The 17,583-nt window shown below is 44.2% G+C and overlaps 1 protein-coding gene across 1 annotated transcript in view; it reads right to left on the bottom strand.

Annotated features, from left to right (window-relative positions):
* Positions 1–17,583, bottom strand: part of RPH3A (rabphilin 3A) — a 71,328-nt gene that overhangs the window by 40,854 nt on the left and 12,891 nt on the right. The window contains 1 exon segment of the mRNA XM_077835047.1: positions 11,760–11,903. Within this exon segment, the coding sequence (XP_077691173.1) occupies positions 11,760–11,903 (144 nt within the window).

The following is a 17,583-nucleotide window of genomic DNA, read 5'->3' as shown; positions in this document are numbered from 1 at the left end:
GTTGAAGTCAGTGGAAGTCTTTCCACTGACTTCTCTAGCTTTGATTCAGGCCCATAATGCTGAAGTCTTGTTCTATGGGTGTTTATTAAAGGGACACTATCAGGTCAAGTTTGACCCCCAAATTCAGGTGGTATAAAAAAAAAAACAGGGGTAAAATCCTGGCCCTATTGAAATTCCCATTCACTTCAGGATTTCACCCTAGATTTTTACTATACTTGAGGCTAATAGAAAAGTTTCCAGTTTTAAGGTGGAGGGGAAAATGGACATTTTAAAAATATAAACCCCCCTAACATAGAGCACATTTCTGCAATACATACAGTAGGAGTGCAGCAGCTAGAGCAGGGGACCCTAAAAGCGAATGCCTAGAAAATGCTTATCGGCAAAACTGAAAGAGCCCAGTCTATTTGCATTGTCAAAAAGCAAACCACCAACATACGGGTGAAAACTCAAGTCAAGGAGTTTAATTCTTTCAGTTTGCATAATCTAAAACATTGTCAATAATGCAAGGAAGGCACTTCTTCTTTAAGTAATTCTGATTTTTAACCTGACAAGATACTTTCTTAAAGGAATAACATGGGTTAAAGATTAACAGTCTCTGGTCTGAGTTAGGTGGGTTGATGACTTTCTCCTGTACTTTTAATGGTTAAACTGTTTTCTAGCATCATTCTCTCTCATGCCTTCATTCCTAAAGCCTGCTGCTATCTATCCCTTACTTTGAGCTCAGTTCACTGGAGATTATTTATCCACGATTCTTTTCTAGATGTAAACTCAGCTGCCAGACTTGGTGATGCACGGGAATCACTCCTGACCATACATCCATAGGTTTAACATTCCATGGGGAATACATTTAGTTGCAAATGCTAAGGGTTCCGTTGATTTTAATGGGCCCTGGATTAGGCCCTTAATATTTAGATCAGAATGAAGATTATTCCAGTGTTTCTAAAAAGAGAAAGTTGGCTGTTCTCAAAACACTCCTTAATTAAATTAACCACTGCAATTTCTACCCTATAGTCCGGGAAGCTTTTCTGTCAACTCTCTGCACAGGGGCACATTATGGAAGTGTGACAAGTGGGTGAAACCAACAAATCTAGGAATATCATTGCCTAGCGTGTATGGTGCTAGTGTTATATTGTTGATTATGGCAAGTACTGTATATCTTTGTTTAGAAGCCCCAGCAGCAGATACATTTCATTATTTAATCCAGTGGTTTATCTAGGGACAAAATCTATTACTTTCCCCACAGATTGCATGCTACTGCTGCTCACCCAGGAATGCCTTCTAAAAGTCACATCTTACATTTTTATGTAATTGTATGTAGAGGTTTGGTTTTGTGCAAAATTTATGGCAAAATGGCTATTTTCATAGGGAAAAAGAATCTGCAAGTACAATTTTTCACGGTTTTGTCAATGCCAAGCCAGCAATGCTTGAAAATGGGCCCATTTCCATTGAGCAAATCTGCATGTCCAAACAAACCTTGTTCATGGAAAGTTGAAACAAATTGCAAAAACAAAACAAAAACATCCTTTAACCTCAAGCAATTCTGAATTGGGCTCCAAATGTTTTGCAAAACCATCACTTATCATGGGGCAGCATCTTCACAAAAACATAGAGCCTATTAATAGTGCAAAAAATATATAACAATGTGTGTACTTGCACAGGGATTATGTGACTCCTTTAAACACAGATATTGACCTTATTACAGTATTGATGCTATAATCATAAATGCTGCTCCTTTCTTAGAATGTAATGCTGCAGCCAGGAGTTTGTACCCCAAAGCGGTAAAGATTTTGTTTTCACAATTACACACACATGCGCCCCTGCCTTCCAAGCGAGGATGTTAAATTGAGGCCCGAGGCCCATCTCTGAGGAGCAGCCAGGCTAGGAGTTAAAGCTCCCTGGGAATCATCAGAAGGGATAAACCAAGTTCTAATGTTCAAAACTGCGCAATTGTGTACGGTGGCTGAGTGCACAAGACTGATGGTTTTGCCATACAGCAATTGCACTATTAGCATCTAACTCCTAGTTTCTTTAAGTTCCTGGGGGTACTTTAAGACAGAAAAGTGCTCTAGAAAATCAGATTCCATTCTGTCCCCCTTTTATTGGGGGAAAACAATTCACAGAGCCACAGGATAGTTCCGAATACAAGTATCTGAATTTCCAGAACACTCAGAAAATTCACATCTGTATCTGCTCCACAGTGACTCAAGGACCCTCAGGCAACGGCACACCCCTATGCAGCTCTTTGATCCTCCTCTCTTTAAACTTCCTCAGTCCCATAGCTTTGCCTTCCCTCTGTGGGAGGTCGATTCTTTGCTGTCACTGCACCTGCTCTCCCTGAAACAGCCTGCCCTCCTCCTCACTCTGCTTTCCCTCCTTAAATTGCAGTTCAGACCCCTCCTCTTCCATGCTGCCGACAGCTAGGGAGCTGTCACAAGTTCCCCATACCATCACTTACCAGTCCTTCACGCTTCTCCTGATCTACTGCTTCCTCCTACTTACACACCTTCCGATTTTAACTGCTCTACTTTGTAAGAAAGGCACGCTATAATTAAATTGCAATAGATTGTACTCGACACTGGAACAAAAAGATTTGGTTCTCATCAAACTATGTCCTCCTCCATTATGAGGTCTGGTTACTTTAAGGCTATCTACATACAAGATTTGCTCCAGTTTCACTAATGCACTAATTTAATTCAATGGGTACGTCTGCGTGTGGACACTTGTACAGCGGTATAAATCTGGCTTTCATTGGTTTAGTTTGCCCCAGTTAAACAACTTGGGTTATTAACACTCACACTGGGCCCTGGTATGCAAATTGGTTCTTATCTGTATATTTAGTGCTAATTGAATCCTGAGAGGAAGGATGATCCAATGATTAGCATCCCTGTTCTGCCACAGACTTCCTGCGTGACCATGGCCAAGTCATCTAGCCTCTCTGTGCCTCCGTTCTTCATCTCTAAAATGGGGGTGAGCAGTGCCCCACCCCACAGGAGTGTTGTGAGGAGACGCTCCGATACCATGGTAACAGGTCCATACAAGTACCACAGATAAACCAGAATGAAATGTTAACAGAAAGGTGGGGTTAGCCTGCTGTCTGCTGAAGATGGATCAGTGCAGAGCCAGCCCCGACCAGAAGAGTGAAGGAAGATGCATTACACAGGCCACCTAAATTATCCTCTGCTAAGCTGTGGACAGACTCCATTTTGGAAACCAGATGCTGATCATGAAGGACAGCAAGAGAGAGACCGAGGATAATCAACTCATACATACAGCATGAGGGCAAGCTGAATGTAAATTATTGATTCAAGTTTAATTACTGGTATCAAAAGGTCCAGGTACTCCTGACTGGAACAAACTCGGATTTCTTCCAGTGTAACCTAATACATAATACATCTTTGTAGTAAGATGGATTCAATGTAGACTGGCTGTTTTCACTGCTGCTAACAGCTAGAGAGATTTATATTGTAACAAACCATCTTCCTTTCTCAACACTTTTCAGCTGGTCTTAGGTCAATTTTAGGTCAATCTCATTCAGCTAATACAATTTTTGCAAACAGAAATGTTTTGCAATTGAAGTCTATGTAACCGTATCAGTCTTACTCAACCGATGGCATTCTGCTGCTCCGTCATGGCTACGAATCAGCATCGAGGCTTCCTCATGGCTTTTCCTCCCCTCTCCTGTAGATGTCATTTGTTTATCTTTCTAATTTTTGCTGCATGTATAAATTAACCATCCATTTAATCACTTTCTACTACGTGTCTCTAACACAGTGGCTGGATTTTAATGACCATTATGCACATTTCCGAAGTGCCCATCACTGTGGTATCAAATGGGCTAATTTTAAAAAGCAGCGTGCACATTCTATTCAAATCTGCAGTTGAACAGGCCAAGATAAGAGTAATCAAATCACAGGCTACAGTGCCCAGTATGAGAAGTACAGGGAGCAATATTTTCCTTATGGTGGGAGGAGCAGTATCCATCCTCTAACAAATCAGGTATTGGTCACTGATGGAAGCAAGATATGGGCCACATGGACTGGTATAATATTTCCTTTGCTCCTAACATTAGCCCCAGGCAAAGTAAGCTTATTCTTTGTCCGGCTCTATAAATCTACACTGTGCTGTTCGGAAGACAAAACCAGACTCCTTCACCAGTTAGGGATCCTTGACAAGCACCACCCCAGAGACAGCGATGGCCCTTGTGGAGCCTCCGAGGGTTCATCCATGTATGTCGTCACGTCTAGACCAGGGTCTAAGCCCCCACAGATGGCACAGTACCATCCTACATGGCCATGAAGACGACCTTGCAAGAGACTTGGAGAGTCCACAACAGAGGCGACATGGTCTGTCTTCGGAGGAGGGAGTATAGGGCAGCATTATTCCTGCACCACCGGTTGGCCAGTCCAGGGAACTGTTCTGAAGAGGCTACAGAAGAGGCTTAGGTGCCTAACATGAGGCACCTGTATCTATTTAGGCATCTAATTCAGCGGCTTGATTCATAGGGTCCTGGGCACCCGCACCTCCCACTGGACTACCATTAGTAGTAACATCACCGTAGTGCCCAGGAGCCCTAGTCATAGGCGAGGTGCTGCACAAACACAGGGCAAAAAAAGACAGTCCCTGCCCCAAAGAGTTTACAGTCTAAGCGTAAGACAAGAAAGAACAGATGAACACGGACAGACAGGGGAGTACAAGGACACAATGAGACGATACCGGCCAGCACACCGGCAGCCGAACCATTGACTCAACCCTACCGTCTCACTGCCCTGGTAAGAACAAAGATGCGACAGGAGCAGTCACTACCCTACACCGCAGTGATGAATACGAAATAAATGTCTCGATAGACCAGAAGGATTTCAGCAGGAGCCTTGTGTTCAGCTTGACATCTACTGCAGAAGCTGCAATTGTGCGCACGCACACTCAGCATATACTGTGCCTTTAACAGCAGTACACGAGAGCAGGGCCACGCCAGCAACCCTGCAGCACGATGGCGTGGGCATTTTCTCTTGCTTTTGGATTCCGGACAAGCTGCCATCAACAAGGGGGATACAGAAAGAACCTTTATTAAGTGCAAAACAAGAACTGGCACCAGCGTATGCATGCAAAAGTTCTCTCTAGTTAAATATTTATGGTAGCTCCACAAAAATGAATCACGAAGACAAGCCTAATGGGTTTGAAACAGCACCAAGCAGCACGTTCAATGCAGCATGCAGTACAAACGGGGAAAAAAACCTGAATCACAAAGGATAAATGGTTTTATGCCTCGCCTCACAACTGCACGGAGTTGAACACTGAAATTCTGTGATCAGCTTTAAAAAAAAAAAAAAAAAACACTCCTGCCACAACAGATTTGACTGGAATGAGCTTGTAGAGGGATCTTGCGAAGATTTATAAGAAAAGGGGAAAAGTTAATGCAATACACAAAAAAAGATCACCCAGCTGACTCCAGAATTAAGCCATTACTATTTCTACTGGGACCTCATGTGTTTTAAAGGTTTGAATATTAAAACTAAAGTTAACATGAAGGCCAAAAAAAAAAATCGAACATGTGATCTAATGTTTTTTAAAAAAAATTAAAATTAGGATCAAAAGTTTAGGAGCAATTTTCTTTATATATGCACATATGTCTAATGGCAAAATGTGGTTCGACCATTGTCTCAGCTTGAGACACTGAATGATCATGAACTTGGTGCATTCAGTGTTTAAGTATGTCGAATATCAGCGTGACGCAATGATGCCTTTGTTAGGCTTTCAGCATTTTTATATGCCTGCAGCTACTGTTTTATGCACAGGGACGTTCATTTCTATACACCCAAGAGTCACACTCCTGCACAGCAGGTAAAAATCTCACACATTTCATCCAGCAACCTTTGATCCAAATCTGCCAGGCTCCTAGCTAGGTACACACATGCTGAAACCAAACTGAGGTTGGCCATGAACAGAGAAAGGGGGAAAAACACACACACACACAGAGAAAGGAAAACAAAATAGCTGATCCATTCCCTGCAGAACTTGTGAAGGCTGAACATCAGCAACATGAAGAGTTAAGGTGAAAAGTCAAGCCCAGCTTATGAAGAGAGCAGTTTCCTTCAAAAGACAGCAATATGCTGTGCCAGATTGCACAAAACCTGCCTGTTTGTAGAGGACATTGGTACATTCTGACTGAAATCTGCTAGCCATTTCCAACAGGCAACGTCAATACCTACAAATCTGTACTGTAAACAAAGGCAGAGATCACAAATGTTAAAGAGAGGAATTCAATATGCTCTTCTAAGGTGAGGGGTTGGAATCGCAAGGAGCTCGGAGATCAGGAGACTAAAACAAAATACAGAACTTTTGCAATTGGAAAATTTCCTGCAAAAAAAAAAAAAAAAACCACACACACACACACACACACACACACACACGAGAGACAGACAGAGGGTTTTTGGCTTGGAGATTTAGCTCTATTCCTGCGTGATTTCAAGAAGTGAACTTTCCCAAGTGGAATATCCACCATCATTCTCTAGCTGGGTATTTTACCATACATTTGAAGGTATGGTTGTGAAGTTTGCCTCTGATCCATTTGCTTCTGATCTCCCCGCCTCCACCTGCCCATGCATTCCACAGAAAGTTGGGGAGGAAGGGGAGAAACAAGCCATACTAGAGAACGTTTGGCTTTGAATCAAGCCTCTTTGAATCAAGCATGTTGCTGCTCTCCGAACTGCTGCTGCTCTCTCGCCAGCTCTGAACTAGCTTGCGAATGAACAAAAATTTCAGGGCTTCTTATACAACCAGGCCATTTATCCTCAAATTACACGTCAGCAGCAGGAAAAAAAAAAACTAACCACCCTCACGAGGACTTCTGCACCAGCATCTCTGCGCTTTTCAGAAAAGCCAGTCTGACAGATGGCTTCCCCTGCATTGCTTCAGCAGGTCTTCAACTGGTTTTGAATCTTCCATTGGAGAAAGTTTGGATTTCGAATGCTTAACTTCACCAAATTCAGCATCTCAGGATCCCTTCCCCTCCCACATCCCAAGCTTCTTTCCATCCATATTTAGGGCAGATCTCTGATTATATCTTTACAGCTTACTTTGAATTCACTTTAACAGTCAGGTGAACAGGACTAGATCTCAGCTGAGTCAGAAGCAGCCAAGTTACAGTATCCGTGGGTTCAATTTTCAAACACTTGTTTGCTTTCAACATCCATGTGTTGTTTTTCCATTTTCAGGAGGTGGAACTGCTCTGCCTTTTTATGAATCAACAGCCCCTGAGGGCAACTTACTTGTAGTAAACAACTAGAGGGGTTTTTAACATTCTCAAACAAACTCAGATGCCGAAAGGAAATGGGGGATCTTCTTACACTGCTCTGCTAGGTAGGTAGGGCTAGAAGGTATACAGTATCCAGCTCTCTGTGCATCCTCAAATGGAAGATGGTCTTGAAGTTCAGGAAGAGGATGGGGCATTAGAAGAGATGTTTTATTGCCAGCTCTCCCACAGGTGCTGTCCTCTTTCAAATGCCACACCACGCCCTCCGGGAATTTCCCAGCAGGCGTCCTGATTGGCCTTCCTGCTCCAAAACCACCGCTCTCCAGCACAAGAGAAGAACTGCCCCAGTATGGGGCTTACGACACAGTCAATCACTTCTCCTTCCAACCAGCAGAGAGCAGTGGTATACAGAGGCACGGTAGCTACTTAACTTGCGAGGTGCTGGCTGCAGCTCTACAGTTCTATTGCGTTGGCAATATACTTCTTCAAAGTGTTACGTACATAAAAAAGGCCAGTGGTACCATATGTAGCAAGGCTGGCAATGTCAAAGCCAGCCATATTCAAACCAGAACAAGGTGCAGGTTTAAGAGTGAGGGTGATTAACCACAGGAACTAACTACCAAGGAAAGTGATGGATTCTCCATCTCTTGGTCTTCACATGGAGACTGGAGGCCTTTCTGGCAGAGATGTTTCAGCCAAATGCAAGTTACTGGGCTCAACACAGGAGTAACTGGAGGAAAGTCAGTGTTACACAGGTCCGTCTAGATAATCTAATGCCACCTTCTGGCCACAAAAAAAGCCCTATGAATTCTATCCGTTTTTCAGTAGAACACAACACTGTGTCCATTTCCTACAGTAGTCCACAGAGCAACAATATGAAGTGGCTTATTAAACTGCTAGCCTCATTTAAATAAACGAATGCAGCTACAATGGGGGGTGTACCATGATTAACAAAGGAGCGTGGATTGGGATCACAGCAGCACGGGGATACGACGAGGCGAAAACGTTGGGGTCTGGTACGGTTTCCATCGTGGCGCTGAAAAAGGCGGAGGACACAAGAGGCTGCAGCTGGAGCTAAGGCAGAGCTTAGCCAGTGTAGGGACGAGACTTTCCCTGGCTGAACAGGTCACTGCAGGCCAATGGTGCCAGCTGGAAGAGACCCCCTGAAGGCAGTTTCCGTCTCTCCCCTAGTAGAAACACTGCTGTACAGTAGCTGCTGGCTAGAAAACGAGTCAAGCGAATGCTTTGTGTCTCTCTCCTGACCCTCTGACTGGGCCAGGGAGCAAATGCAAGTATGACTGAATCTCTGGGGCATAATACGGCCTACGCACCTCCCTCCCCCCAGCAATCATCAAAACGTCATGAAAGGACACCCCTACGACTGAGTCGGTCACAAGATACACAGACCTCTCTGTGGGATCTGGGGCAAGGAGCAGGATGCAGAGACCCCATGGCACAGGGGTCCGCCCTGTGTATGCTGCAGAGCATTCCACCACATCGTCAGGCAGGAGTGTTATTAGGGAGGCGGGTGAGGGGGGCAGGCATGGCAGGAAACCTTCAGCTGCTGCAGACTTGCTCGGGTGCAGGTCTGCAGCCCAGGGAGGGAAGGGTGGATGGTAAGTTGCTGTACTGCTTCAGAATTCCCCTGCACCAAGTCCATTTACTTGTGCTTGACCAAGGGGAGAGGGTTTAGGCCCATTGATAAAACTCAGCGTGCCAAATTCTGCTCTCTCACTGATGCGGAGCTAAACCCAGAGTCACTCCAGTGGTGGCAATTGAGCGACTGGACTGCCATGGGTAACACAGAGCAGCATCTGGCCCAGCAAGGAAGGCCTGGTGGCTGTCTCCATGGAGGTGCTGGATGTTAGATTGTTACACAGACACAGTTGTATCCCATGCTTACTCGGGGTGGCTCTCTGTCCTCCCCAAGTGGCCAGACAACTTAGAGGTTTGAGTCCACTGCTGGCTTTGAGCTAACAGAGGTGGGTCTTTTAGCTCATGCAGTAGAGGCTCGTGCTTTCAGACCCAGAGGTGCATGGTCTTCTCCCCACTGCCAGCCACCCATGCTGGGCATCATCTTACATTGGTACCCCCTGAAAAAGCCTAGACCGCATTTTAAATGACCTATCGGGGCTAGAAGTTGTAGAAATGGGCCCACACTATAATATTCAGCTCCAAATCCAGGTTTCAAATACCCCCCAGTTCCAGGGTATCTAGATCTGAGGATTTGACTTACCCTATTTGAGGGGGTGGGGAGGGATAACCAAAATGTAGACACCATCTACATCTAAAATGGGGACACCATCACAGGGCCTAATAACATCAGCCACACTATCAGAGGCTCGTTCACCTGCACATCCACCAATGTGATATATGCCATCATGTGCCAGCAATGTCCCTCTGCCATGTACATTGGTCAAACTGGACAGTCTCTACGTAAAAGAATAAATGGACACAAATCAGATGTCAAGAATTATAACATTCATAAACCAGTCAGAGAACACTTCAATCTCTCTGGTCACGCAAGTACAGACATGAAAGTTGCTATATTACAACAAAAAAACTTCAAACCCAGACTCCAGCGAGAAACTGTTGAATTGGAATTCATTTGCAAATTGGATACAATTAACTTAGGCTTGAATAGAGACTGGGAATGGCTAAGTCATTATGCAAGGTAACCTATTTCCCCTCGTTTTTTCCTCCCTCCCCCCGACGTTCTTGTTAAACCCTGGGGATTTGTGCTGGAAATGGCCCACCTTGATTATCATACACATTGTAAGGAGAGTGGTCACTTTAGATAAGCTATTACCAGCAGGAGAGTGGGTTTGTGGGGGGAGGTGTGAGAAAACCTGGATTTGTGCTGGAAATGGCCCAACTTGATTATCATACACATTGTAAGGAGAGTGATCACTTTAGATAAGCTATTACCAGCAGGAGAGTGGGGAGGGAGGAGGTATTTTTTCCTGCTTTGTGTGTATATAAAAAGATCTTCTACACTTTCCACAGTATGCATCCGATGAAGTGAGCTGTAGCTCACAAAAGCTTATGCTCAAATAAATTTGTTAGTCTCTAAGGTGCCACAAGTACTCCTTTTCTTTTTGCGAATACAGACTAACACGGCTGTTACTCTGAAACCTGTCAAAATGTAGATGTGGCTCTGAGTTTGAATCAGACACCTCATGAGTTCAGGGATGCTTCAATTCATGGGTTTGATCTTTCCCCACCTAATTTTCACTTTTGCTGTCGGTCAGTCTTCCTGCCACTGAAGGATTAATTACTAGATCCTTCAGCAAAAGTCAATGTTATATTGTCTTTCCTTGTACACTATTTCACACACATAGCACTGCGTGTTCTCAGCTAACTTAACAAAACCCTCCTTGAAAAACCCTTCTGCTCCCATCCTGACATGCAAGAGAACACAAGCTAAAACTTCCAGGACATGTTGGGACCCCCTGTTTTGTTCATTTATTTACTAAAAGAACTCCTATCCCAGTATCTAGTTATCATTTTCAGCAATTAAAGAGACATCCATACACAATCAAATCAGTACAAACATCAAATACAGTAGCACGGCCCTGCTACATACAACCACAATCAGCAAAAATTAAATTACAAAACAATATCTCCCCAACCCAAGTTTCCAAAGGAACTGCCTACTTCCCCTCAGTCTTCCCCAAATGCCCCACGGTATGTCTACACTAACCAGGGATTGACACTGTGGTAATCGTTGCACCAGGGGTCGATTTAGTGGGTCTAGTGAAGACCTGCTAAATTGACCGCTGAACGCTATCCTGTCAACTCCGGTACTCCACCGGAATGAGAAACATAAGGTTAGTCGACAGGAGAGTTTCTCCCATCAACCCAGTGTGGTGTAGATGCCGCAGTAAGTCAACCTAAGCTACGTCAAGTTCAGCTACGTTATTCACGTAGCTGGAGTTGCATAACTTAAGCCGATTTATACCTGTAGCGTAGACCACGCCTCTGTGTTTTGTCTATTTAGATTCTAATCTCTTTGGGGCAGGGACGGTCTCTTAGTGAGTGCTTGTACAGCCCCCAGTACAATGAGGCTTAGCTGAGGCCTTTATGTGCTTCTGTAATACAAGTCAATATGAATAACGAAAATGGATTTTCCAGGATGCCCCCTAGGTCAATAGATTTAGGCTATTTGGTTCCAGGATGGGGAAACTGAATTCCAAAATGTAGGGGCCCTCTTGGGGAATCAATCTTTTTGTAATGGAAGATTTGATTTCAGCTAACCCAGATGCATTGGATGGGCAAAGCCATGTTAGCATTACACAAATGTCTGGGCTCAAAGGGGTTTTGGAAAGAGGTAGGTGGCAGCAGATAGCAAGGAGATGCAGCTCTGTTGTATGAGGATCAAATGGGTTCCCCTATGATTTTCATGCCACAGGGCTGAATCTAACACATACAAACAAAGTGAAGCCCATTCACTGACTCATGTTACCATCTTGTGGGTTCCATGGAGCAATTAGCCAGGTCGTTTCCTTACCCAATACGCTCCTGCTCCATTTCTTCCATTTTCTCTGCTCGAGCTATTACTCGGTTGATGATCTCCTTCTCTTCATCTGTCAGCTCTTCATTTTTCCGTTGCCTTTCCGGCTGGTTTCCATGTACCGACCATCCAGCAGGGAGTCTGCAAAACACACAAAGGCAGCGAGACTGGGAGTGGGAGGAAAGGTACATTATACAAGCACAGGGCCCACTAGAAATAAGTTTCCCAGAATAGAAAGAGTGCAGACAATCGGCACACAGAGAGTGAGCTTTATAATTATCTCATGTTTACCAGTTCTCTCCCCATTTATGGGTTTTAACCACTTGTTGAATCTCCATGCATGGGAAAAACTCATCAGAATTCATTGAGTGCCACCTTACAGTCTACCAATCATCAGTCACCACATTAGCCATCAGCATCTGTAACTTCCATCCTGGAAATTGTATCAGCAGCTGTGAAATTGGCTGTTGACATTTGAAATGACAGATGGGAAGCTGTTTCCCCACTTAAACTCCTCTCCCTCCCTCTCCAATCCTCCACTTTTCCACACACTGGTAAGGCTTTGACCACCACAGCATGAAGTCTCTACAGAGGAAAGATAGGTCTCTTTTGCAGACAGCACCGATTGTCCACACAGCAAGAAAAGTGGTGGGAACACCACCCAAGTGGAAGAGCGGAGATTCTTTTACCCAGCTCTGAGCATTTTCTTAGACAAATACTTTCCCCAGTACATTCTTTGCTCCTTACCCGATTCTAGTGACACTGCTCACAGTAGGGGCACCTAAAATACGACAAGTCCTATGAAACAGTCTCATTATCCCATTTGGAAACGGATTTTGTTTCTTCAGAGATCTCCATGAAAGTACCTACATCTTACAACTCCCGTGTCTGCTTAGAACAGGCAACGCCAACCAGATACTTATTAAGACAAGGCTCCTCTAATATGCTCTCTCACACTGTTTTGTGCAAGAGGAACCTAACTGAAAACTGAGCTCCCAACATGATGGGTTAACGCAGCTAGATGCATTAGTTTAACTAAAACGAGACTGCCTTGATCATGAGATGTAGGCCCTCCTTGGTTCTTTACCAGAATTCAGGCTTCGTGAAGAACTAGCCATTAACCCGTTCCCATTTTGTATGCATCCGTACAGGAACTACACATTTTCATTTGCTGACCCAAGTCCAGGCATCACTACCAAAATGACAGGCATTATTTGAAACGAGTAATTGCCCAGGATCTTATTAGAAGGTGGAAGGCATATCTGCCTAATTTCATTCTGCTTTAGTTATTCCATCTATACCACTGCATGCAGAGACAAAATTACTGTCTTCTTCCTCTCTCTCTTGCTCCCCACTTCTCCCGCAACCTTTTTTAATTTGAAATATATATAAACATCCCTGGGATAATCTTCCTTTTGTTTCTTCAAACCCAGTTCCCCTGGCACAATGGACAAAACTGTCAAATAGAGAGATGCATTTTGAAGATTGCCCCCATATGCCCTGGTGTCTTTGTATCGTGACGTGGAAGGAAATCTCTGGAGAACAAAATTGGTTTGACAAACCGAAGCTGCTGTTCGGAAATGAAAATCCATTTCATAGCAGTTCGTTTTCGGATGTTACTTTCAGTTCACCTTGGTCCCACTGGGAAGATTGTACAGGGAGAGGAAAGGGGGTGGGGGGAATATGTTCAGTGACCAGCTAGCTCAAAAATAAATAAAACATCCAGTCACAAGACTGCTATGCAGTGCTTCCTTGACACTTCCAGCATCATAATTAGATACAAAGTGATAAGCTCTGCATTCTTTTCCTCCTGAAATCCAGTCAGCCACCTAGCACAGTACATGACCTTTTTAGTCAAGTATCAGTCCCCACGGAGATGAACCTCCCAGAAGCCACTGCCCATCCTCTAGACTCATGGGCTATCATAATCTTCTGTGGGTCCCAGATAGTTGACAACCAGCATACCTAAAAGGCTGAGGGCCCAATCCTACAATGTACTGAATTCCCCCAGCAGTCTTGTCTACACTAGGGACCTTTTTAGAACATTTCCATCATGTAGACATGGCTCAGGAGTTGAAAGCACTCAGCAGCCCCCACAAGGCATTCAGGCCCAGATTTAAGGCAATGCAATGGTGAATGCAGCAATGCCAATTAATTTAGGAGTCTTAAAATCTCCTAAGTGCCTAAATCCCATTGACTGTCAATGCCTAAGTGCCTAAATCCCTTTTGGAAATGAGATTTTAAGACTCCTCCATGAGTTAGGCATTGCGATGCTGAGCACAGCAATGTCTCAACACCTTTAAAAATCTGGGCCTTTGTACTACACCCTAAATACAAGAGAAGCTCGTTTATTCTGAAAGCATGGGAGTCACACAACGTCCTCCTCAGCAGAAAGGTTTTTTTGGTTGAGAGAAGAGGTGATGAGAGATCCAGATTCATGTCCCTGCTCTGTCTGAATCAGAGGGATCTGGATGACAGACTTAGTTGGAGCACAGACATGAATGTGGCACACACACATAAATGGGCTTGTTTTCACTGCAATGCGGAACAAAAACAGAGTTGGGAACCTCAAAAGTTGCTGCGAAATAGAGTTGTCGTCCTCTAGTCAGCTGTAACCCCGTGCTTGGTAGCACATCCCAGCTCACCTGTGTGCTGCCTTGAATGTTTACCCCATCATACATTACTACACAGCCCTAGGTAACACATTTACCTTGGAGAAAAAACTACCTTGAAAAGAACACTAGAACTCTGTCTGAAATTCACCGAAGGAATAAAATTTAGGGTCAACCCCTTAGAGATAAAAACAACGAGAAGTCCGTGTGGCACCTTAGAGACTAACAAATGTATTTGGGCATAAGCTTTCATGGGCTAACACCCACTTCATCAGATGCCACAAGGACGCCTCATTGTTTTTGCTGACACAGACGAACATGGCTATCACCCTGAAACCCTTAGAAATAAGAACTGTCATTTACTTTTCTTTTGTGAATTCGAGAGGCGTTTGACAGTCCTCTGCTGTTATGACGACAGAAACACTTACAAACTGGTAAATGTAAAATTACTATTTTTATAACAACTAAACCCACTTCCTCTAAGCATTCTCTTCCCCAGCTCTGAATGCTCAATAACTTCCCAGCCAGAAGACGTGGCTACAGAATTCCTCCTCCAATTTGCAGGCTGATTTGCTAAATATATTACGAAGTTAGCTCAGTCCCCATTCCTCTCATTCTAGAAACTTCAGGCATAAAATAGGGGTTGTACGTTTATTTAAAACACAGCACAACACCACGCTGCCAAAAGAAATACCGAGCAATTGAGCCCATTCCCACAGCAGAGGAATGTAATGAGATGGAGGGACTCAGGATGCTACAGGTTTAAAAATCCTGTAGAATGGAATCGGGGGGGGGGGGGGGAAGGAGGAGAAAGGCAACATTTTCAGTCACTTTCAAGGGGACTGAAGCACATTTGAAAATTGCTCCCCAAACCAATAGGATCCTGTGGAAATTACTCTCAAAGCCTATAGAAATGAATAGAGACCTAGATCCCTAGGATCTAGAGTTGTCCAAGTCGGTTTGAAAATTCTATCGAAAGGTTCCCATTCTCTGTTACACTCTGCTCTGAAGGTCCTGCCCCCAGAGCTGAGCCATTTGTCCTAGTCATGGAGGGAACTTCTGAAAAATCACGTCCTGCTGCTGAGCTACTGGCTGGGTCCAAACACACCAAGTCAAGGAGCTCCACACACAGACACAAGAATCTGCAGGCACAGAACAACTGCAAGGGTCTGGGTCTTAGAGTCAGATTTTCAAAGGTCTCTAAGCACCAGAAGATGCAGCTAGGCACCTAGTGGGATGTTCAAAAGCACCTAAGCAGCTGGAAACCTAACTCCCATTGAAATCCCTTGGGAAGAGTCACCCTAGGCACCTACCTGCATATTTTGGCACCTACATATCTTTGAAAAGCTTGCCCTTTAGTGACAGATGGCCTGATCCTACAAACACTTACCACATACTTATCCTTCAGCAAGTTGAATAGTCAATGGGACTTCAAATTAAGCACATGCATGTTTTCACATAAGGGCCTAACTCATTATGCTTAATGCGCCATCACTAGATAGACTGAAGGCTCCAATTATAGACTGAAGGCACCAATTATAACCATGTTCCATGTTAAATCAGACCAAGTTTCCCTGCTATTTCTGACAGCTGTTAAACAAAAAGTGAACAACCTACACCAAAAATCATCATCACACACACACACCAGTGTGCAGGCTTTTAAAACAGAGAAAAAACTCTTTGGCTGATGCACATGGGATTCTTGCAATACCTGTGGAGTGAGTATGTGGAATTCAACTCTCTGCCCTGCTTATGTGTAAAGTGAATCCTGTTTGCATTGCTGTTTGTACCAAGCATGTACGGGAGGGCAGCATCGTGACGGATTGTTGCACACTCCTCCTCAGTATCACACACAGCGATCTAACGCGTGTGAGCTATCGATGGAAGATTCCGATACCGTAAAGGGGAAAGAGGCAGAAAGAGACCCAAGCGCATTAAGAATATTGGGGGGGGGGGGGCGGAGGAAGTGGTAGACTTCTTTTAATTTTAGGTCCCATAGGAAATAACTTCAGTTACAAAAATTCCCATAGCAACTTCATAGCTCCCAGCTAAAGTAAATACCCCCCAGAGTTACAGCAAGCCTTTGTCAAAAATTTTTCCAGGCTGGTGGTGTATTTATTTATTCCAAACTCACTTCAGTCCCAGAATGACTAGATCTTCCACAGCTGGGACTAGCCCCAGCTCAGCCCGGGCTGCCTGGCCAAACTGATTCTTCCACAGCCAAGGTAAGCTTTATAGCTCCAGAATCCCGCCTCCAACAAATTCCAGCCAATCAGCAACCACTCTCAGTGATGGCCACTCCAACACACAAAGCTACTACACAATCTGTGCGCTAACGTGGCTCTGTTATGTTAGAGGCAGGGCTTTCTAGTCCCAGCTCTTCCTGACGTGAGCTTGTGCAACCTCTCAGTTATGTTACCTGTGAAATGGGTGAATGCTAATTAGCCTCCAAAGTCACAGTAGGAGACCCCAGCTAATAATGAGAGTTGTGAAGGGCACAGAAATATTAAAGAGCAATCAGCGGAAGAGCTGGGACAAGAACTCTGGCCTTGCAGTTTAGAGCAGCTTCCCCTGGATTACAGGAGATTGATGTGGGGATGGAGTCTCCTCCTGTCATAAATATAAAGGGAAGGGTAAACCCCTTTGGAATCCCTCCTGGCCAGGGGAAAGCTCCTCTCACCTGTAAAGGGTTAAGAAGCTAAAGGTAACCTCGCTGGCACCTGACCAAAATGACCAATGAGGAGACAAGATACTTTCAAAAGCTGGGAGGAGGGAGAGAGACAAAGGGTCTGTGTGTCTGTCTATATTCTGTCTTTGCCGGGGATAGACCAGGAATGGAGTCTTAGAACTTTTAGTAAGTAATCTAGCTAGGTATGTGTTAGATTATGATTTCCTTAAATGGCTGAGAAAAGAACTGTGCTGAATAGAATAACTATTTCTGTCTGTGTATCTTTTTTGTAACTTAAGGTTTTGCCTAGAGGGGTTCTCTATGTTTTGAACCTAATTACCCTGTAAGGTATCTACATCCTGATTTTACAGGGGGGATTTCTTTATTTCTATTTACTTCTATTTTTATTAAAAGTCTTCTTGTAAGAAAACTGAATGCTTTTTCATTGTTCTCAGATCCAAGGGTTTGGGTCTGTGGTCACCTATGCAAATTGGTGAGGCTTTTTATCCATTTCCCAGGAAAGGGGGAGTGCAAGTGTTGG

This window comes from Eretmochelys imbricata, chromosome 15 (assembly GCF_965152235.1).
Source record: "Eretmochelys imbricata isolate rEreImb1 chromosome 15, rEreImb1.hap1, whole genome shotgun sequence".
Lineage (NCBI taxonomy): Eukaryota > Metazoa > Chordata > Testudines > Cheloniidae > Eretmochelys > Eretmochelys imbricata.
The sequence above is the reverse complement of the archived record's forward strand: the minus strand, read 5'-3'. Positions and strand labels throughout refer to the sequence as shown.